Source organism: Phyllopteryx taeniolatus, chromosome 1, assembly GCF_024500385.1.
Source record: "Phyllopteryx taeniolatus isolate TA_2022b chromosome 1, UOR_Ptae_1.2, whole genome shotgun sequence".
Taxonomy (NCBI): Eukaryota; Metazoa; Chordata; class Actinopteri; order Syngnathiformes; family Syngnathidae; genus Phyllopteryx; species Phyllopteryx taeniolatus.
In genome coordinates, this window is record NC_084502.1 from 8,725,994 (window position 1) to 8,749,146 (window position 23,153).

A 23,153-nucleotide genomic window follows, 5' to 3' on the forward strand; every position below is an offset into this window, starting at 1 on the left:
CCCCCCCCCCCCCCCCCCCCGGTCCACTGGTGACATCAGCAAGCAGGATCTATGACTTCCTTCAGGAGCTGGTAGCCAGAGGTAAGAAAGGAAAGAAAGATAGATAGGCAACACAAACGGAGAGGAGCCGCTCAGTGTTAGCAAGGAATGTCAAGCAGTTCGGCTTGGCTTAACAGGCTGCTGAGCTAACGGCTTAGTTAGCCGGCACCCCCGGGGGCAGGGGTGGGCCAGGGCATAGTCAATCAGTGCTGGTAGTCATGTGACATTGATGCAGAGGCTCAAAATGGCACAGAGGACAAGCTTTTGGGGGCGGGTAAGTAGAAAGAAGTGTTCTACCTCCCTTGCCGCAAGGGGAGAGCGAGCACAACCAAAGAACAAAAGGCTGATTGTGGCATTTGGAGGCAGAGATGAGATCTGGGAGGACTAATCTTCCACTCTAACAAGATAAGATTAGGGAAGGGGAGGCCGGAAGAGCTGGCTGGTAGGATCACACATGCACTTGCAAGAACACACAAATGTAACAAATATGATGGGAGCCGATTGGAACGGATTTCCACTTCTTGCGTTGCTGTCATTTGTCATCTTGCTCTCCTCAATTTACTTCCTATTTTTGTGAAGTGGCGAGATGTGCCAGTACACACCAGCACTCAATAGGCACTTCCAATGGGAAGACAGACAGTCTGACACTGTGTTTAATTGTGTGTGTGACAATAAACCAGTGAGGTAGACGGGATCTGCTGTGCTCATGCAATCTTTAACATCTCGATAACTGACAAAGGAGAGGGGGTTAGAAAGAAATGCCAGATTGCAATGAACGAGCACACACGCACACACACACACACACACACACGCACGCACGCACACACACACGCACGCACGCACCAGGCTTTCAGGATAAGCATCACTTTTCTTCTCCCAAGCCTGCAGTAGACTCAAGCAGGCTGAAACTGTGTGTCAGGGGTAAAAGAAAGCACCTCTAAATCTGGCTGTCAAAGACAGCAGCAGCAGCAGCAGCAGGATTCCACTCTGCACACCACTACCCCCCCCCCCCCCCCCCCCCCCCCTTCCTCACTCTGTATGGGCTTCACAGTGTGCACTCGGACACTGGGACAAAGGAAGGACAACCTGGCCCTCAAGCATTCTCGTCTTCAGTACATTTAATAAACACTACACAAACGCTGATTACAATGTTTGGGAAGGGTAAGTGTTCACAGTCTGCTTACCCGCTGAGCAAATACTGCCTGCGTGTGTGTGTGTGAGGGATAGATGACGATGATGATGATGAGGGTGAGGGTGAGGAGGAGGAGGAAGATGAGTGAAGGGGGTTGAGGCGAGTCCCAGCTGCGGTGGTGGTTCTGGCGGAATCTTTGCTCCGAGCCTACACAGGGCCGCCTCTCCCTCTGCATCCCTTTGGCTTGACCTGTTTGGATATCGACTGGGTGAGGTCTGCTTTGAACACACCGGGCCCATCTGTCAGCACAGCTCTACATTAGATGAACGCTTCAAAGTGGGCAAATTTGCTCTCCCCTCTGCTGCATGTGTGGGTGTTCGTGTGTGTGCGTGCGTGCGTCTCAGAACGCCAGTGCTCGTGCCAGCCTCACACTCAAAAACAACTTTCCAGGAACAGGCATGTATAAATCTGTTCTACACACATCCATTTATGGATATTCCATCTAAAACAGAGATTTAGGTGGAAACCGAATGGAAATTGCCGGATTCTATCTTTTCTTCACAGCATACAGTCTCATAACAATCCCTCGACCCCATGCCGCCTCGACGCTGTGAGCAGCAAAGGAATGAAATCACCCGCTAATCTGATTGGACACTTAATCCTCCTTACTGCCAAATGGTACTGTTTAGTTCAGTTTGGTGCGGTAGACCTTTTTGTTTTGAGTTTCCACTGTAAAGTGTCTCAAAAATACACTTTCATTACACCTTCCTGATCCCCCAATACAAACTGCACTTTGGTCAACTGAACTTGGAACGTCAGTAAATGCTGTGCTCTACCCAAGATGCCACATCATTAACACGTTCTTCTTTTCTGCCATTGAAGATTTTGGACTTGGCTTGCCGACGCCATTTTGAGTATTTAACGTCGCTCCATAACATTCGTGTGAATGACTGACTATTTGTAAATGATTCCAGGATTCTAAAGAATACACCTTGTAGTTTCTAAAATGTATTTTTTTGGGAACACTGCCAACAACATGTAAGAGAGCCATTAGTATACCATAATGGAGGTCCGGCATTAGTATGAATCCTGCTGGCACGAGTGTGGGCCAAAAAGGGGCCTTTCTGGGCAGGCCCACTCAACTTTTTAAGTGATTTCAAGTGTTTTTAAAAAGGCCCAGAGGGAAAGACCATATCCATGGCAGAAATAATAAGAAAACGGATGATGTTGACCATACTATCCGGCCCCCACAGAGCAGAGAGGTGAGAAGAGAGCATACTAACCTTGAGTCAAACATAAATATTTGTCTTTGATGCCGTCAAAAAAAAAAAAAAAAAAAAAAAGTGATTCAAGGCAAAAGCAGAGGGGATTTAAAAAAAATAAATAAAAAACAAACAAAAAAATACAATCACTCATAATGATGATTATCTTCAGAAGAGAGAGACAAAGCACCGAGGAGTGATTTAGTTCACACACAAAGAACAAGGCTATTGACTAGATGCAGATCCAAGTGAGACTTCAAACGCGGGCTGTGTGAGGACAGATGGAGGCAGTTAGGGGAGCTCATATCTGCTGTTCAGATCATAATACTGACTTTATTTCTCAAGCTCAGCCAGACACAGTTACAGCCTGCCAGAAAACATGGTCATTTCTGCCTACAGCCTTTCATTTAGAAGCTTCAAAGACTGCTTGCTTTGATACCTGCCTTTCTACATATACTGCAGGTGTGTGTAGCCTGGGATCTTCAATTGGGAACAGAGACTTGCCTGGTCTCAAGGCAATAACCATGAGTCAGACACAAGGCCCCCCCCCCCCCCCCCGACCCCCCACCACACCGCACACACACACACACACACACACACAGAGACAAAGATATAGCAAAGAGAGGAATGCTGACATTTTAAGAACAACACAGGTTGCGCCAAGTGCCTCAACCTGTTTGGATCGCCGTGAGCTGTGGTCCCATTGTTTTAGTTTTCCCGTATTAGCATAATAGCATGGCCTGAAAAGCTAATGAGACGTCTCACTTGTACTGTACTGTTTGGACAAATGAGGTGGGGGAGGGCACAGCGTTACATCAGGAGGATATGAATATCAGGCTTTGTGTATGTGTGTGTGGACATAATGGACACTTGCCCAGCTGACTGATCCAAGCCTCGGGTGTATGCGCGTGTGAATGTGTGTGTGTGTGTGTGTGTGTGTGTGTGTCGAGGCTCCTGGGCAGAGGATGGCAGAGAAAGACTGTGTGAAGTAATGGAAGACAGGAAATGAGAACGCTTGCTGAAGGCAGCGCTAATTGACACCACCCCGACCTGATTCAGCGCACGCACACACATAGATGCATGAAACTTTCACGTTATAAACACATATTGTACATTTAAGTTTCACACTAAAGTTGCTTGCCGCATCAACAAAGGTGCAAATTAAATAGGATTTGGTGAATACTGATGGGGAAAGTGCAAGAGCATTTTGAAGACCACAAAGATATTGTCAACATCCTGCTGGGATGTGTGTTTTAACATTTTGAGTTAGGATGGTCGTTTTACGAAATGTCCTTAATTGTTTATTTAAAAAATATATTTTTTAACGGACTTGGCCATTCTCTCTGAATGTTCAGAACTTCTATTTCCATGACAATGTTGTATTACTTAGAATAAAGCTGTCCAGAAGACTTGAGCCATAGCACAGCTGTGTGTATGTAGCTCAACCTCTCATTGCCAATGTTGCCTCCATTGCTCTAATAAATGGTTAATCAATCAGTTCCACACAAATGACATCTTATTCAATTAATCGGGTAATCAATTACGGCCATCCCTAGTCTGGTGGACCTCCTTAAATCTGTGTGACTTCTGAAAAGCAGTGAAAGGCTTCTTTGTGTGCTAATATGAGAATTTGTCTTTCATCTAGTATGCAGCCGCAGTCATTTCCGCATGCTTGCTCGGAGACAAACATCCCTTCCAAAGATTTCTGTGTAGTAGCAAACACACCCAGGAGAGTGGTGACGCATGGCTGGGAGTTGATGAAGTGGGAGCGAAGGCATGCAAAAACAGATCTTCAAGCCGAAACCGGACAGACGGCATCGCACGCGGCTTGGAACAGCTGAGCTTGTATTGTTTTACCCGGCTTCTGTAGGAGATAGCCATCTCAACGTCTCCCTCCCCATCCGTGCGTGTGAAGGTGACCTTGCCTATCAGTCAGTCTCCGGTCTTTATCACTAATACGTCATGTACACTGCGAAGCACTGAGCAGTACGTGGTCCGTCATGCATACATGCTTTGTACAGTATGCAAATAACTGCACGCAAATGAGCAATCTGCATGGGACGATAACATCAGCACAGATGCAGATTTAGTAAATATGTCCGTGTGAATGCTCAATAAAGTTATGTCCCTCTAGCTGCGGCACAGAAAATCGAACGGCTACTCACGGCAAATGAAATACTGTCGCGTAGTGTAAAAACAACACAGGCAGATACACACACACACACACATGCACGCGCACACAGCACTGAGCAGCCTCCTGCTGTGCTGCAACAAGAGATTTATTGTAGACAACCCAGCTGCAATAACAGGGAATGGGTAGCGCTCAAAGGATGCGAAACACATGATTCTCAGTCTAGACAGAGAAAAAACAGTTGCCTTATTGTCACGTCATTACAGGGCGTGACATTCAAAATATACTATGTGACCAGAACGGTGCTATAATGATCACAATGCATGTTTATTTTGTATTACAAAAATCAAGTATTACAGAAAGAATAGTACTTTTGGATATAATAGGGGATAATGGTGGCTTAAAATGGAAGATACTCAAAATGGATAGTGTAAATGACCAATGTAAAAGGAAAATAATCTGTAATAACCAAGACTAGGACTCATCCCCTAAATCCCAATTTGTTATTAATGTTGACAGTAACGAATGACTTCTGTATCAGAATCGAATCATTACTCCTTGTACTATCCTGAAATAAAGATATGTCATATCCAACAAATGAAAAATTCTGTTTGATTATTTCAAAACTATCTATTGAAGCGGAAAGAAAGTATGCTACCGCTTCTCCCTCTGGAAAAGTTGTTCTTTATAGTTTAAAAGGACTAACTTTAACCAGGATCCCTTGCCATACTGTGGCCAAAGGTAGAACCCGGGTGGTTTTGCACCCATCTTGGTACCCTAAATCCTTGCTGGCTGGCTACACGATGATTAGACTTTACACCCATTTGATCGGGGTGATCGGTATCGGACGATATTTATATAATATAATTTTTTGAGCAATTAAATACACAAGTATATACAGTAAATTAAAAGGTCATTTAAATAGACACATTCCTCCATCTTGTGATTGGATCGGTGATCGGTTATCGTTTTTTTTAAACTCGCTGATCGGACTAAAAAATCCTGATCGTGTAAAGCCTAACTACGATGGACCAACTTCAATCCGATCAACTAATTCATCCAAAAATGTTATTATAGCTGTGTACATGAGTGATTCTCAACTGGTAGGTTGGGAACCACAATTGGGTCTTTGACACCTAGTTAAAGAGTTCATTCAAATATTTCATGTATATCCAATGTGGAACTTGACTTTTTATTTTTCAGGAGAAAGAAAAAATGAATGAAAAAAATATTAATAAAATAAAGAAATAAAAAATTCAATGAATAAAATGTATTTGTTAAATGTTATACTTGCCATTGAATTGTCCTTTGAATTGAAAATAACACTTGAATGTAATTGGGCGTAGTTACATTTAAAAGGTGAAGTGTGTTTTGGAAGGTTGTTTATAAGAAAAATAAATCTGCTTGGTTTGACTTCTATCAAAGTGGCTCCTAACTTCATGACCACGGGAATATGCCGGTCGCAAACTGAGACCAATCGAGAAGCTTGTTGTTGTACATTAGCTTAGTTTCATATAGGGCTCAATGTAAGAAGAGGTGGGAGCACTTGAGGAAAAATATACGCGAGAGAGATTACAATGAATAGCATATTTCCGTTCAGAAACAGTGAAAAAGAGGCTGAACAACACACTCCAACCCAAAAAGTGCGCGTAAATCAAAAGGCAACATTGGAGCACCCACTTCGTTTGTTTTGTCGGGCAAGGGAGGTAAAGCATTTTACTGTCAGTGGAGAAATTACTTGCCTCAGCTCACTCTGTCAGGGAAGAGAGTGGATGGCTGTTTATCCGCAGTGAGAAGGGGGGGGAAAAGGAAGGAAAGAAAAGACGAGAGGTCAGAGCTGTTGCTGTAATGGTGTTTTCTTTATATTTGCCTTAAACAATGTCAGTGCTGTGTGTTGTATAAATGGTCAGGCCAGAGTATGATGAACAAGCGCACTAAACACACTAAGGCACTTATTATGAGGAAAACCAAAAAAAAAACAGCATCACCCCACACACAAGCCGATGAAGTGTCCCATGTGCTTTGGAGGGGACTTCCAAACCACCGCAAAGGAAGCATCCGAGTTGTTCTCCGTCACATTGTGCCTCCCAGCTTTGAAAGGAAATGCGGCTCATTATATCACGCAGACAGCATTGCAAAGAATCCTGTAAAGCAACCGACAACAACCACACAGTAGCAGGATAAAGGAAGAACTGTGAGCTATGTGAACTTAGGTGGCTTTTTCCTCTATTTATGCAGAGTAACTGGCATCCACCTGACCTCCTTGGCTGCTGGCCGATAAGGTGATTTTACGTTGCATGTTTGCAAAAGTGGCGGCACGGTGGGCGACTGGTTAGCACATCTGCCTCACAGTTCTGAGGATCGGGGTTCTGCCAGTGTAGAGTTTGCATGTTCTCCCAGTGCCTGTGTGGGTTTTCTCTGGGTACTCCGGTTTCCTGATGCGTGGTAGGTTGATCGAAGTCTCTAAATCGCCCGTAGGTGCGGGTGTGAGCGCGAATGGTTGTTTGTTTCTATGTGCCCTGCGATTGGCTGGCGACCGGTTCAGGGTGTACCCCGCCTCTCGCCCGAAGATAGCTGGGATGGGCTCCAGCACGCCCGTGACCCTAGTGAGGATAAGCGGTCCAGAAAATGGATGGATGGATGGGTGTTTGCAATAGTTTGGCTGTGAAGAGAGATTTGACTAACAAGTCTGTGGAATCCAACAGGCCGGGGCTTCTGACAGCTCTCTGAACAGTGCCTATCATTGCCCTGGCAGCCCATACATTATCACTGCCCCTCCACGCTCCCAGGGCAGGGCGGGACCAATGGGGAAGCGGCAGCCAAACAAACAATCCTCAGATCCTCCCGCGGTGTTGGAATGGAGGAGAATGCTCAAAATGTGCCGCTTCAGCTGGTGATTGACACAAAGCCTCTTGTTTACGGGCGCCACAGAGATTTGCATACGTTTACCACATCCCTCCCTGTCCCCCTCTGGTCTCCTCATGCGTACCCCTATCTCTGCATGAAGTGGATATTACCCCACCCTACTGCTATGATACTGATCAGCCTCCTCCCTCACACTCCCCTCTCTCTCTCTCCTCTCTTCATAGCCCACTGCAATGATTCCACCTCTCCCTCTGAGGCCGCCAGCTAGGAGTGATTACACACACAGCTCACATATACACACGCACAAACACTGCTGTCTTAAGCACTCACACACGCGGGCACGCCTGCACGCACACACACACGCAACAATCTTTGGTGGGGTATGTGTAGCTGTGCTTTACCCTGGAGGCTATGAAGCTGAGTGGCTGTTGCAGCAACCCTGTGAAAACACTGTTTCTTTTCATTCAAGGTAACCAGTGACTGCAAGCTTACCATTACATATTACCATAATAAATATGGCCGTTATAGCCTGTTATCACAGCATGTCAACATGCTGGCATACAGCCATATGTGCTCTTGTGGTTTTTGTGAAGCTGGCGGCAAAGAGGGCTGTGGTGAGACGTGACAGGTGGGCTTCAGACACCTTTTGATTCTGTGCAGAGCCATGGTGAGCAGATCCACGCTCCTTATATGGGTCTGCAGTGCTCCACACAACGACCGGCTCAAACTAAGCATCGAGCCCTCTCCAGTCAAGGCAGTTATGTGGAGCAGCAAACGGGTTGATGCCAAAGGCATAAAGGCAAAAGATAGACAAAGGATTTTAACAGCCTGTGTAAACTGGGTACCATTGAGAGAGATTTGACATGCTTCAGTGACCTAATCTGTGCCAGCAGCCTATTGCATCGCTAAATAAACTACTCACCAGAAACAAGGGACAAACTAAAGGAGGAAAAAAAACAGTCTCTTAGCAGTATGGTATGGGATACATTCTGCACGTTGGAAGGACATAATTAGTGTTTTGATGATGCTGGTGTACATTCATTGCGTTCAAACTGTTCAATAGGTCTCAATTCTATATCATCCCCCCTATATCTCAATTAACAACTGCTCATAAAATATGCTGTTGGTTATGCAGACTTAACTGATGAAGTAACACTTGCAGTGCAAGCAGGATCCCTTTTCTAACCTCCCTGCGGCACAGCAAAGAGTGTACAGTAACATCCGATATATAATATATACCCTTGCCCCCGTTTGGCATTTAGATGGCATTTTAGCGTGGCAGCAAATAGTTTGCACCTAATTATGGCCAGTTGCTGCTGTATCCTGACAGCCATCCGCAATGAGAGCAAGACTATTATTTCAATTCTCTTAAGGATATTTCACACCTTTGCTATTAGATTTAATGTTAAGGTGGGCTGGGGTAAGTGCTTGAGGTTAGGAAAGTCCAAGCGAAGCGGGTAGAGCGAGGTCAATGTGTGCGCTGAATCAATAGTGTTTGTCGATGTTTTCCTCCTGTACCTTTCACTCTTCAATTACGAGTTTTACTGCTTGCAATGTAACATCTTAGAGCCGCTCAAAGCGATTACTTTGTCTTATCTGACAATAAAAACAGTACATACTCTAATTAAGCTACGGTACCTGAAACACACAAAATATACCAGATACAAGACTTAATTGATCAACTGATTCATATTAGAGACAACTTCGACAGTCAGAAATGTGTTTACAGTCACCTGGAGGCACCGCTACGTTGCACAACCTAAACATATGAAGTGTGTTTCGTAAATAAGCACACATTTCCCGTGCATGGGGGCTAGAACGAGAGCACACCCTCTATGCAAAATGCACAACTAGACCACATCAATTACTTAGCCCATTCCTTTACAATCCAGATGATATACGAAGTAAATTCAGTTAATATGTATTACCTGAAGTAGAGGGCTTTAAACCCTGCATGTTGAGCCACCACGAGTAAATGGTCCACTCCACTCACAATGCCTTGGAGCAAAAGATACATCACAGGGACCAGACAGCAGAGGAGAGGGATAAAGGGGACGTCGGGGGAAGTCATGTGGAATAAGGTCAAGAATGCCATAAGGTATGGAAAGTGCAAATGATTTGAAACCCACAAAGCGTTATTCAGCTTCAGATGGATGGGCATACGGCTCTACAAATGGGTAGTGTGGCTAAATAGATTAAGGCTAACTGTGGGCTCACAGTCAACTTCAGTGATAGCTTTGACAAAATCAGCAATCGCGGCTATTTTGGACACTGAATTAATGCACCGATACACAAATGCGAGGACAGATGTCATTTAATAAAAATAAAGAGAATTGACAGCTGTTTAAAAAGGGTACTTAGTGTCATCATGATAATTTCAAAAATAATTTAACAGTAGGCAAAATGCTACATTTGTACCTCCCTCTGCTCTGTACACAAGCGTTAACTGCCTGCTGGAACAAAGGGATCCCTGTTCACAAATGCAACACTGCCAAGCTGTTAAGTAGATTCTTATAAAGGAATGAACAAAGAGTGTTTGACTGTGGTAGGAACAGAAATGAGTGCAGCTACAGAGGATAGCACAGCTCGGCCCTGTGATTCCAGAAAATGTCTTCCCTATCTCTAAGAGTGTTGGCGCTGCTTCACGGCAACAATCAACTGGTACTAGTGGACCAGAGATTACTATGTTTAGTACAGAATGGGAATGGCAGGGGCACACTTGTGGAAAAGCCGTGAACTGAAGCACTGGAGAAGTACAAATTGTTAGTCTGAGATTGATTGGTTGTTAGTAGGGATGTCTCGATCCAACTTTTTTCCACTTCTGATCCGATATTGCGGCCTTGAGTTTTGGCCAATACCGATATCGGTCCAATCCGATTTCAGCAATATTCATACATACTTTAAATATTTTGTAGTATGGAATGTTAGAAAATGCTTGATCAAGTGATATTACTCAAACAGAGAACAATAATTCCTATGAGAAAAATTGCAGGTCAAACAACATCCCAGAACGGCTTGTTTTAGACTGGACCACTGATCTTCCTTTATACCCTTGACATGTGACGTTTACAGCTTGGGAACATACCTTTTTTTGCCTAAAACAAGTTTAGAGTGCAATGATGTGGTACGTTTGCAACCATTGACAGAAACTGACTCTTTATGTACCCCTATCACAGCCCCGTTAGACTAAAAATGCAAACCTATGTGCAGAATGAATATGTGCACATATGGTGATATGTGATACTCGAATATAATCCACAGGCAAGTGAGTGACTGATTAATACGAAAAGACAAATTGGACTGAAACTTAACAAGCACATCAGTCACAAATACTGTATGTGGAAATACGTCGTCTTGAACTGACGTATACCATCTTTTGTATCCAAGGAAAGACCAATCCCAAAAGAAACGGGTGACAATGCTGTATGAAGGTTAGTCTTTGAAATGTTGTGTGCGTCTGTTGAGGATATTACTGCATTTTATGGACTAAAAAGCCTCATCAGAGTGTCAAGCTTCAGGATTCAGCGCTTGTCTCCTGTTTATTGGTTGTAGGGCAGCCGCAGCATATAAATCTTTATGACATATCAGATAAAAACGCTTGGTTTTGTAAAGTGTTGCTGGAATATACAGTGTGTGGGACTGTGCAAGGCATGAAAAATAGACTTTTAAGAGATCTCAAACTGACTGGTATTCCTTTCATGATCAAGGCATGATGTGAGTCAGCTGCTTTAGATAAAAAGGAGTACTACTACTGGAGTAAATGTGTACCATGTGTTCTTCAATGGCGAGAGAGAAAAATGGGGAGAATAGGGCCCTGCGTAGGGTGTGTGAATACGATACCGCAGTAAATCTCTCTTTCCACAGCAACAGCCACCTTCTCTTGTGTTGTATTTTTTATTGGCATGACACACATTGGGCAAACTGCAAATTACCCAGAGTTGAGTTGAGAACTCACAGAGGAGGGGAAAGTGGAGGAAAAGGCGGAGTGAGAATGCAAAGGAGACAAGGAGGGGAATGGAGAAATGTGAAGTGGGAGACGACAAGGACGTGGTGTAAAATTAGCCGACTGTTTTTAGAGCAGAGGCCAATCCAATTAAAGCTTGACCAATCCACGCAAATGTGTTTTGTCTGGTTACCACACGCAGCTCTTGGTGGACAAGCAAGGACAAGAGATCATCCTACAATAAAGACAGCATAGCCAAAAGTGAAAGAAATAATGAGTGTAAAAAAAAGGATGGAATAAAATAGTTAATTACAACCATATTAGGAAAAGAAACATGTTAACATGGGTGACAAATTAGTCACCCCACTGGGGGAGGAAGATATGACAGAACATGATGAATGATTTTGGCTTGAAAGTTAAATAGTTAAAACGCTTATGACGACAGATATATAACACGGCTGCTCTGGAGAGAAGAAAAGTCACAACCATCAAATTCTAGTGTTTGTGTTCTTGCTGCCTTTGTCCGCTACGGTGGAACACTGAAAATATTCCTCTTTTATTTTGTAAGTTTTTGTTTGTTGCCAAGTACTTTCATTTGTTTCGCCACAAACCGCATCAACACTGAAAGTGTCATCACTAGCTCTTGGGACATTTATAGATATGGTAAGAAATGGTACCAAGCGTTTGCGCGATAAACATTTTGATATACATGTTACCGTAACACAATAAATGTGCATTGTAAGACAGAGATAAGGCTCCAAGGTTCAAGAGTGAGCATGAACCTTTACGACTGAATAATTTAGCAGTGGCGGCTATTGATTGGGCTTTTCAAAAATGCCCGCTGGCCTCAAACCAACCAACCCCCACTGTTCAGAGCACACCCCCGCCCCATCTTTGGAAAAGGCAATCACCAAACTAATACTCAGGAAATAATACGACTGGGTGGGCAACTTGTTTCCATAGCAGCACTTAACGAATGCAAACGGAGGGCATTTAGGGCAAACAAATGATTGAGGCAATATGGGTATGTTTGTTTTCTGGCCCACAAGGGGAGATAAAAAGTACCTTCCCTACCCACTGTGACTGAGTTGTGCCGTTATTGCAACCTTGCCATTTGTATTGCTTTAGTTATTCATCACGGTGCTCTTTTGAAAATCAGTCGAAGTTCTCTCCCCACAAGAGAAACAGCCCTGTAGCTGCCTAAGAGATACAGTACACAAGGGGCTTCATTGGGTCTGAAAAAATGCACTGAGGTTGCAAGCTGACACCCGCCTTGTCCATCTAGTAGCATGTGTGTGCTTTGGCACATGCTTGCCGAGAAACATTGCCTCCGGTAAATGAGCCAGTGTTATTACAAGAGCAGCATTAATAGCTTCATCTCAATGAAATAAGAGGAAAGAAGGGAATTAGGAGGGCACGCAGAGCTGGTGCGGTGCTTACTGCTTCCCTCGCAGAGGGGAATTAATCATAAGTGTCATAGTGGAGAAAGGCATTGGATAGTGGAAAAACACACTTTACTCCCAGGGTTTTGTCACAGCTAACAATATGGGGAGAATGAAAGAGACTATTTGTAAAACAGTTATGAAGAAGAAGGAAAAAAAACACTTCACGTGTTAACCTGCTGTAGTCTATCGCCGGTAATGACTACAACCATTTTTTTAACGGTTTTCCTTTCGAAGGTAAGTGACAACTAAGTGCTATTGAGTGGTCGGTAGCCGTTGTTGTGTGCTCGCTTGTATTGCTTTAAGGCTACCGCTGCTGCTCAATGGGGAACATTAAAGGCAGAATGCTTCAATCAAACAGCTTGCAGCAGGGCTCAGCTGGCTGGCCATGTCTACACAGGCGAGATGCCCTTGTCAAAGCTGCTTCCTCTCAGAGAGAGCAGCTACAAGCAGACACTTGAAGACAGCTCCATACACACACACACACACACACACACATTTGAGAATGGCAGAAGCTCCAAATGTTCTTGCCAGTGAAATGTAGCGCCTCGCTTACAGCAGCTGAGCGGACCAGGGAACTAAGCGATTCTCTCTTTTGCACACTCATGCATGCACGCGCACACAGAAGATTGCACCCACTGACTGCAGCGCCTCTTTCTCAAGAGGAGGCAGCGGCTGCTGTTCCACTTGATAAATATTAACAAGAAGTGCGACTGATGGCGGTGCTCACTGATCCCTAATTGCATTTCAAAATGTTCACTGGGCGAGGGTGCAAGATAAAAACAGGGAACGCAGCCCTCGGGAGCGACAAGTGACGCCTGTCAAATGAGTCCCTTAGCGTCATGTCAATGGAAGAGACAATGGTGACAGAAATGCAAAGATTGTAAATTATAGTGCAACCTTCTGCCTTTCGTGGAATTACTGCGGCACACATCACAGGGCAGTTCACACTGAGATTTAAAAAAAAAAAAAAAGATCCATAGAGGTTGGATCAGAGTGTTAACAGGACTGCACTCTCCAAAACCACATTGAGTCATACATACAGGCCTCAGTATATAAACTAATTAACTAGAGAATATCATTGCTTCGCTAATTATCAGCACTTTGAATTCCATTATGGCTGCACACAAGGTCCACCAAAAATAATAATCATGTATATTTGCATCTTTATGAAACATAAAAAAAAGATAAAAGATAAAGATTTATTTTTAGCCTTGTCACGTGTTTTTTGACGTAGAACTGCAAATATCTGACGGGCAAGACAGGAGAGGACATTCGTTTAAGGCTTGCTTGAGGTATGTTCGCGTACTTTTAATACGATACGGCTCACAAGCAGGCAATACAATGTTATGTCACCTAGCAAGCTACTGCTAGCACGAATGGTTGGACGTAAACATGCCGCCGTTCTTTCGAATCATGCTCTAAGGTTTCGGTGTGGGTGAAGTAATTTAATTAAAAATAAAGTAATTTAATTACAGTAAATTAGCACCCATTATTTCTGTCATGTAATGTTGGTTTGACCTGACTGATTCAAATACACAATCTGACTAGAGCAGTGATTTCCAACCTTTATGGAGCCAAGGAACATATTTTACAATTGAAAAATCTCACGGCACACCAACAAACAAAAATGTCACAAAAAGTGGATACATTACTGTATTTACGACCCCAATTCCAATGAAGTTGGGATGTAGTGTTAAACAAATAAAAACAGAATACAGTGATTTGAAAATCATGTTCAACCTATATCTAATTGAAAACACTACTTAGACAAGATATTTAATGTTCACACTGATAAACATGATTGTTTTTAGCAAATAATCATTAACTTAGAATTGTATGGCTGCAACACGTTCCAAAAAAGCTGGGACAGGTGACAAAGACTGAGAAACTTGAGGAATGCTCATCAAACACCTTTTTGGAACATCCCACAGGTGAACAGGCTAATTGGGAACAGGTGGGTGCCATGATTGGGTAGAAAAGGAGCGTCCCTGAATTGCTCAGTCATTCACAATCAAAGATGGGGCGAGCTTCACCTCTTTGTGAACAAGTGCGTGACAAAATATTCGAACAGTTTAAGGACAATGTTCCTCAACGTACAATTGCAAGGAATTTAGGGATTTCATCATCTACGGTCCATAATATCATCAAAATGTTCAGAAAATCTGGAGATATCACTGCATGTAAGCGGCAAGGCCGAAAACCAATATTGAGTGCCCGCGACCTTCGATCCCTCAGGCGGCACTGCATCACAAACCGACATCAATGTGTAAAGCATATCACCACATGGGCTCAGGAACACTTCAGAAAACCAATGTCAGTAAATGCAGTTCTCTGGGCCCGAGCTCATCTAAGATGGACTGATGCAAAGCGGAAAAGTGTTCTGTGGTCCGATGAGTCCCCATTTCTAATTGTTTTTTGAAATTGTGGCCATCGTGTCCTCCGGGCCAAAGAGGAAAAGAACCATCCGGACTGTTATGGACGCAAAGTTCAAAAGCCAGGATCTGTGATGGTAGGGGGCTGTGTTAGGGCCAATGGCATGGGTAACTTACACATCTGTGAAGCAACCATTAATGCTGAAAGGTACATACAGGTTTTGGAGAAACCTATGCTGCCATCCAAGCAACATCTTTTTCATGGACGCCACTGCTTATTTCAGCAAGACAATGCCAAACCACATTCTGCATGTGTTACAACAGCGTGGCTTCATAGTAAAAGAGACTAGACTGGCCTGCTTGCAGTCCAGACCTGTCTCCCATTGAAAATGTGTGGTGCATTATGAAACGTAAAATACGACAACGGAGACCCCGGACTGTTGAACAGCTGAAGCTGTACATCATGCAAGAATGGGAAATAATTCCACCGACAAAGCTTCAACAATTAGTGTCCTCAGTTCCCAAACGTTTATTGAATGTTGTTAAAAGAAAAGGTGATGTAACACAGTGGTAAACATGACCCTGTCCCAGTTTTTTTGGAACATCTTGCAGCCATAAAATTCTAAGTTAATGATTATTTGCTAAAAACAATCAAGTTTATCAGTTTGAACATTGCACATGATTAAAATGTGTTTAAATTGACATAATTTACCCCTCTTCTCCTAAAAAAAAAAAAACATGATTTTTTTTTTCCACTCCTGTATATTAAAATAATAAATTGAGTAATCAAAAAGGAGTCAAAGTTTTTGATATCCTCTTTGATATGCTGATGTGCTTCTATTAGAATTCAAAAGATTGATTACAAATACCACACATACAGCATTTACGCATGAACCTTTATCTCACAGGGCTGAGTGTAGGTTACTGTATGAACACATTTGTTATGAGTTGTAAAAATACATGGTATTAACCTTGTGGGGTGATCCTAGTCAGCCACATGTGCTCCCATCACCCCTGAGAGGGCAGCGTCACCCATGATCGCAGCGACTCTCTCCTCGAACGGGGTAAGGCCCGTGGCGGTGATTCCTCCGCCTCTTTTGGCGGTGGGCAGCTGTCCTCCGCTTCACGTCCACCTTAATGTCTGACCACTTCTTTTTTAGTTCAGCGTGTGCGCGCTATTCTGTCTCCACAGCATCGACAGCTGCACACGCGCTGTCCCATTCACTCCTCTTTCGCGTATTGTTAACGCTGTAGGACAGCGTGCCAAAGAGGATTTTCTTGCGCACCTCCACTTCATTGTGCAAGTTCTCTCACTTAAAAAGATGAGCGAGGCCTGTAATTTTCATCATAGGCATACCTCAACTGTGGGAGCAATAATTAGAAAATGGAAGACATACAAGACCACTGATAATCTCCCTCGATCTGGGGCTGCACGTAAGATCTCACCCCCTATGTCAAAATGATTACAAGAACAGTGAGCAAAAATCCCAGAACCACACAGGGGGACCTAATGAAAGCTGGGACCAAAGTAACAAAGGCTACCATCAGTAACACACTACGCCGCCAGGGACTCAAATGCTGCAGTGCCAGACGTGGCCCCCTGCTTAAGCCAGTATATGTCCAGGCCCGTCTGAAGTTTGCTAGAGAGCGTTTGGATGATCCAGGAGAGGATTGGGAGAATGCCATCTGGTCCGAAACAGACCAGATGGCACTGTTTGGTAAACAGTTTTGTTTACCAAAAACAAAACTTTTTGGTAAAACCTCAACTTTTCGTGTTTGGAGGAGAAAGAATGCTGAGTTGCATCCAAAGAACACCATACCTACTGTGAAGCATGGGGTGGAAACATCATGCTTTGGGGCTATTTTTCTGCAAAGGGACCAGGACTACTGATCCGTGTAAAGGAAAGAATGAATGGGACCATGTATCGTGAGATTGAGTGAAAACCTCCTTCCATCAGCAAGGGCATTGAAGATGAAACGTGGTTGGGTCTTTCAGCATGACAATGATCCATGATGGGCAACGAGGGAGTGGCTTCGTAAGAAGCATATCAAGGTCCTGGAGTGGTGTAGCCAGTCTCCCGATCTCAACCCCATAGAAAATCTTTGGAGGGAGTTGAAAGTCTGTGTTGGCCAGCGACAGCCCCAAAACATCACTGATCTAGAGGAGATCTGCATGGAAGAATCGGCCAAAATACCAGTAACAGTGTGTGAAAACCTTGTGAAGACCTACAGAAAACCTTTGACCTCTGTCACTGCCAACAAAGGGTATATAACAAAGTATTGAGATGAACTTTTGTTATTGACAAACCTATTTGATTTAACTTATTTTCCACCATAATTTGCCAATAAATTCTTTCAAAATCAGACGGTGATTTTCTGATTTTTCCATCCAATTAAAACCATTGAATTTAGAAAAGGGGATTGAGTCATTGATGGTTAATTTTTCATTTATTAGCCAGTGGTTAGCAATGGTAAATGAAGTCATAGTTAAAGATACCAAGAGTGTTAAGTACACACATTTCAAATGGAAAAATTGTTTCACTGTCATCTGTGGCAAAACCTTATAGTTTTTTTTGTGTTCTTTTTTTTTTTTTTTAAACAATCGATATATGATAAGCTTAATGCACTTAGCCTGCTGTGGTGTTTGGACATGATTATGCATGTCATGCAAGTGTATTTGCCTGATTCAATACTGCATATGCACACAGCCTGTAAGGAGACAAGAAGTCAGAGCGCTGAACAATATGCCACCATATCAAACCATTGTTTCAACCAGCGATCCTTCTCTCTTACTGCAATTATCTCCTCAGTCTCAATCTCATCTGTCTGTTCCTATGCTTCACCCCCCACCTTCCCCGCTCCTCTTTATCCACTGTCACCCACCTACCTCCACCCATCCATCTAGTCATTGTGCCCACGTCCTCAACACTCATTGACCCCCATCCATCCCCCACCACCCACCTCCTCTGCTTGTATCTAACCTCATTTGCTGATATTGGCCAAGTCAGCTGCGTTCAATCCCCGTTGCCTCCCGCTTGTCCCTTCCCCACATCCTTTCTCCCAGCCTCCCTGTACCCCACCCTCTCTTGCTTATGAAGTGATTGTAGTGTTTCTCCTTCCAGGATCAGGGGAGTTATGACAATGCATACACCCACACAGAGCCTCTCTTTGCCTGCACAATTACACAACTGCGTTCGATACGATTTTTGTTACCAGCAGTCCAGTTTTCATCATCGTAAGGTGTAGGGTCTTTGTGAGTGTTGACAGATGCACACCATATTCGTACATTTTAAAGTGTTGCTAGAAAAACTACACTGATGCGAGTGTGTTACTACAGGCTTCCAGTCATGTTACTTGAGTGCAATAATGTGTATTATTTTCCTTAATGAGATATGAAGCGCTTCCGGCTTCTATGACATGGCCATTATTAATCATCAGCAATTGCTTTTTATGTTCACTCAGTTTACATTTTTAAAGTGACTCAGGTCTTTGTGGATGCAGCTGATCGTTTGACATCATATTGTTGTTCGTTAATCAGCGAGATAATTGAGACTGAAACAACAGTGCCTCTGCTGGTTGCAGCCAAGTAGTGCACCCCATTTTTACAATTGCTTCAAGATGCAATTACAATCAATTCCACACAACCAACATTATTTTTAACAATCAATTAATCAATTATTAAGCCCATCCTTATGTTTAATATACGTACATAAATGTCCTGGTATTTCAATTTCTTACTTATAATACTCGTCATTTAAAACCAGTCAATTATGTTTAAGATGTCTTCAGAATTGTGGCTGTTTTTTCTGGTGAGACATTTTAGCAGGGAGATAGTGAAATGAAGTCTATTCAGCTTGATCAATGTGTCAGAAAGGCCACTGTGAGCACTGCAGTGGCCGCCAGTGACTAAACAAACAAGAAGATGGTTGCCCTACGTTGCAGGATTTATTTTTGCATATGCTCCTGTTGGCAGTCAGCTCTGCGTGTGTTTAAGTGCGTGAGTAACATGGAATGACAAGCCAGTGAATCATCTCAAAGCAGAAAAAAATCCCCCGAGTAAAAGATAGAAAAAGAAACGGGCAGGCTTCAATTCACATGTACGACAGACCAAGTGAGAGAGTGATTTGTGCATTCGGTACTTCTACACACTAATTGGATTCACAGGTCATTAGCTAAAATACACGAACGAGTGGGACAGTTCCAGCCTTAAGACCAAGGCGGGATGGAGAACTGCAGAAAGGCAGAGGGTGAGGGATATTGATAAGTGTGTTTGGTTTGGGGCCAATGAAATTTCCACCCCCTCGGCTGCGCCTTCAAAGCCCAGTCTCCCAGAGAAGGGGTCCGGGGATGCCGATCAATAGTTTGCCCTGCATGGAAAGAAGTGGAGGCCAGAGACAGATGCAGGGAAGAATGAGAATGAGAAGATGGGAAATAAATTGTTTGTGTTGATGTCTAATGAGAGCTCACCTCAAAGTAGCTTGTGGTCTCGCAAAAGCAGGAAATGAGAACACAAAGTACAACAACAGAGCAGCGCCAGACCCCCCCCCCCAGGAGAAAAATTGCGTGGCTTACTTTTGTCTTCAGGAGTGCATTTCAGCTTTGCAACCGAGAATGTGCGATTACTACCGAAATGATCCAATATTATCCTCGGAAGACGATTTTGTTTGGCTAAGTGAACAGAGCTTTTTCAAGGCAATTTTGTAGCCAGGCTTTTGTCATTTGGAGCCAGCCAGCAAATGCTAAAAAAGCAACCAAAAAAACACATTTGTTTGGGAAAGCCAGCGGGCCTTGTTGTTGTAGCACAGGACTACAAGATACAAACTGCTCAAACAAATACAAGCATGCAGATGGCAGTTCATTAATTACAGGTGGACGTGGGGCGGGGGACAGAGAGCGAGACACCCATGTAGAGCGCGAGAAAAGAGAGTGAGAGAAAGGTTGGCGGCTCCTTTCTAGACAATAATTGCTGTCTAGTCTAGGCCTCTTCCGGTACTCTTGGTCAAGGTGGGGGAATAAGTGTGTGCGCGTGTGTGTGTACAAGCTAGAAACTGCTGTTGAGGTGCCAAACTTCCCCGCTGTAAGGCCTGCTTATTACAAAAAACAAAATCCATCCTTATACAACATAATACACACACACACACACACACATATCCATATCAATATGGATACATATGTTTGCAAAACCTCTCAACTGACCTCCCATCATCACCCAGGCTTTCGGTAGCCATTATTTGGGTCCCCTGGGGGTGGGCCCACTCTAACCAAGCCCTAAATGGTCTGCTGAAACAGCCAACCTTCAAGAAGACAGCTGATGTTCCCTGGCAGCAGTCGCCGTACATGCTGCTTCGTTTGGAGATGCAGATCTCTGCATTATAGCGAATAAGTAGCAGTCACCTTATAGCAACCCTGACCTGCAAATTTACCCAAAGTCAAATACACAGTTTTTTTGTGGACAACAGTCAACTCTGACAGAAGCAGAGCCGACAACTCTTGCGGCGGTTCAGAAAATATTTGAGACCTTTTTTTTTTTTTTTTTTTTATTTTTTTTTTTTTTTTTTTTTTTTTTATAAATTGTACGTGTGTCACACATTTATCCTTATTTTGCAGGGATGTCAACTCTCCAAAGTGACCAATGGTTTGCCCAAAAGAGTCACTATACAGCAAAAGAAGGAATAGGCCAGTTTAATTGGAGACAAACTCCGATGATAATTAGTGGTCTTGAATTGATTTTGTAAATGCACTGAAAAACATGTTTATTTGAATTTCCAGGATTACTGCAGTTCCACCAGACTGAAAGTTCAACTGGTTTAAAAAAGCTTAACTCAACATGTAGTCTTATCTCCTTGGATTTTGGTAGTTGTAACATATCAGCACCTCATAGCAGCAAGCGTGAGCAAACACAAACGACAGAAAGGAAGGAATTAATCTACTCACCAGTTTGAACTCTTGAATGCTACAAATGAAGTAGGGAGTGTTGGGCCTGCGACTCTCTATGTACACACAATCTGAAAGAAAATATAAAAGTGCGTTAGCGTGAAGATGTTCAGGCGTCCCAAGGCATTTGTGCTTTGATGCAGCCAAGCTCAGTCAGAAATTATTTGGAGTGTTGTTACATCTGCTGAAAAGACATTTTTTTTTCTTATTGAGTCAAATTCAATTGGAATGCGAGTAATAGGATTAAGGACTTTTGGAGCGCTACAAGGTTGCCTTTCCAAAGCAAACATTAGGCCCAAGGGGAATTATGCCATTGTTCCACTCCATTTATACATCAGTGCGCAATACTGGAGTTAACCCTGCTTCCGCCCTAGCCCCAGTGTAACCTGGTTTGTTTTACATTGTAGATATACTGTATCCGGTGAGTCTGCTTTGCTGGAAAAAAAAAAGGAAATCCATACACTGCCAAATTAAATAACCCTCAGAAATGTAAAAAGCAGTTCTCTCACAAAGTGTGCAAGGAGGTGGGACTGGGGTATGGCCGGTCCGTGAACTACCGCCCTCCTCCCCCATGCATTTTCTTAACAAAAACATTCACGCTGCAGCCGACAAAATACAGCGAACCACTTGAGAAGAGAATAGAGGAGGACTAAATTGGCGGGGGGCCGAGACTGGTGCGGTCCTTGCACCGCACATGCTAGAAACGTGCAGCTCAAAATAATGTCTCTATTCGGGGTGGGCATTTGACTACATTTGAGTCAGAGATTAAAACCCCCAAATGAAATCTTTTTAGTTCAATGATGAATCTCACCCTTAGCCACAGAATGCTTTTGCCTTGACACAAACTAAATCGGACTATGTAAAGTACATGCTATTTGCTCCCTTGGCTTAACACTGAATACGTGTGCCCATGAAGAGAAAAGCTTCATCGTAAGATCACATTTTAATAGGCTACAATCAGTCATATTATCCCAGTCTCATTAAAACATGCTGCTCCATGGCTTCGGGCTTCCTCCCACAAAAGGTGTGCGGCAAGCATTTTCCATGACACACGGTCTCTGTTATTTATATGTTTTCGTCAGCCGAGTTATTGATTTGGCTGTGGTTTATCTTCTGGCTTGCAAAAGGTGGCAAAAGATATTTAATGGCCCTTACAGCCAAGAGCCCATTTGTAGAGGTGCAGCTGTCTATATACAAGAGTTCCTGTGACATCACTGGCTTTGTTTTGAGGCTATGTATGTGTGCGTGTGTGTGCTTGTAACCCCAGGGTGGGCTTGTTATCTGCTAAGGGGTGAATGAGCTGTTTGGAAGAAGGGGGGGAAAGAAGGAGGAGTGGGTTATCGCCCTCGCTGGCTCTGAGTGATGCATTATATCTCTCTCCCTCAATGCTACCCTCTTTCTTGCCCCCCCCCAAAGCTCTCCCTTCTCCCCCCCCCCCCCCCCCAATCTCTCTACCATCCCAGGAAGTCATTTACAAGATAGCATGAATGAAAATATCCATCAGTACTACTATGCGATCTGTGAGTGACACAATATGTGCGTGTGATGAGAGACGGCCAAACGAGCAAAAGGGAGGGAGGGAAGGGGGAGGTGCAGTGACTGGGGGGAGAGCTGAGAACAAAAGAGACTAATCTGAGCGAGATGACATGTAACGGAGGAGTCAAATCAGGGGAATTAGGGTTTAGTGTCCCTTCACCTCGCCCGCAGTCACTTAAAGGGGCCATATCACCTGTCTACAGACGAGAGCACATCAACAGGCATAAACACCAGGCAGCGAGAGTGAAAAATGAGGTGGGGGGGTTAGTTTAGGTCTGCTTCATTCAGATAGCATTTCAGCCCATTGTTTGAATCTCAAAAGCATGTTTTGAATTCATTCCCTCTGCTACCCCCCGAGACATTTTTCATGGAGCTGCTATAACACCTATTTCAGTAAATGTGAAAGTTAAAAGTGTGTGATGTGTTCTTCACACATCTGTGCTATCAGTGGAGAAGTGGAAAGGGGAGGGACGTTGCGTTTAAACTGTGCTGGG

General features: G+C 43.6%; 1 protein-coding gene across 6 annotated transcripts in view; it reads right to left on the reverse strand.

The window, feature by feature from the left end:
• The window catches only part of rerea (arginine-glutamic acid dipeptide (RE) repeats a), a 165,655-nt gene that overhangs the window by 49,605 nt on the left and 92,897 nt on the right, over positions 1 to 23,153 (reverse strand). For all 6 annotated transcript variants that reach the window (XM_061768662.1, XM_061768672.1, XM_061768680.1 and 3 more), the window contains one exon: positions 21,124 to 21,194. In XM_061768662.1, the coding sequence (XP_061624646.1) occupies positions 21,124 to 21,194 (71 nt within the window). The remainder of the gene's footprint in view (positions 1 to 21,123; positions 21,195 to 23,153) is intronic.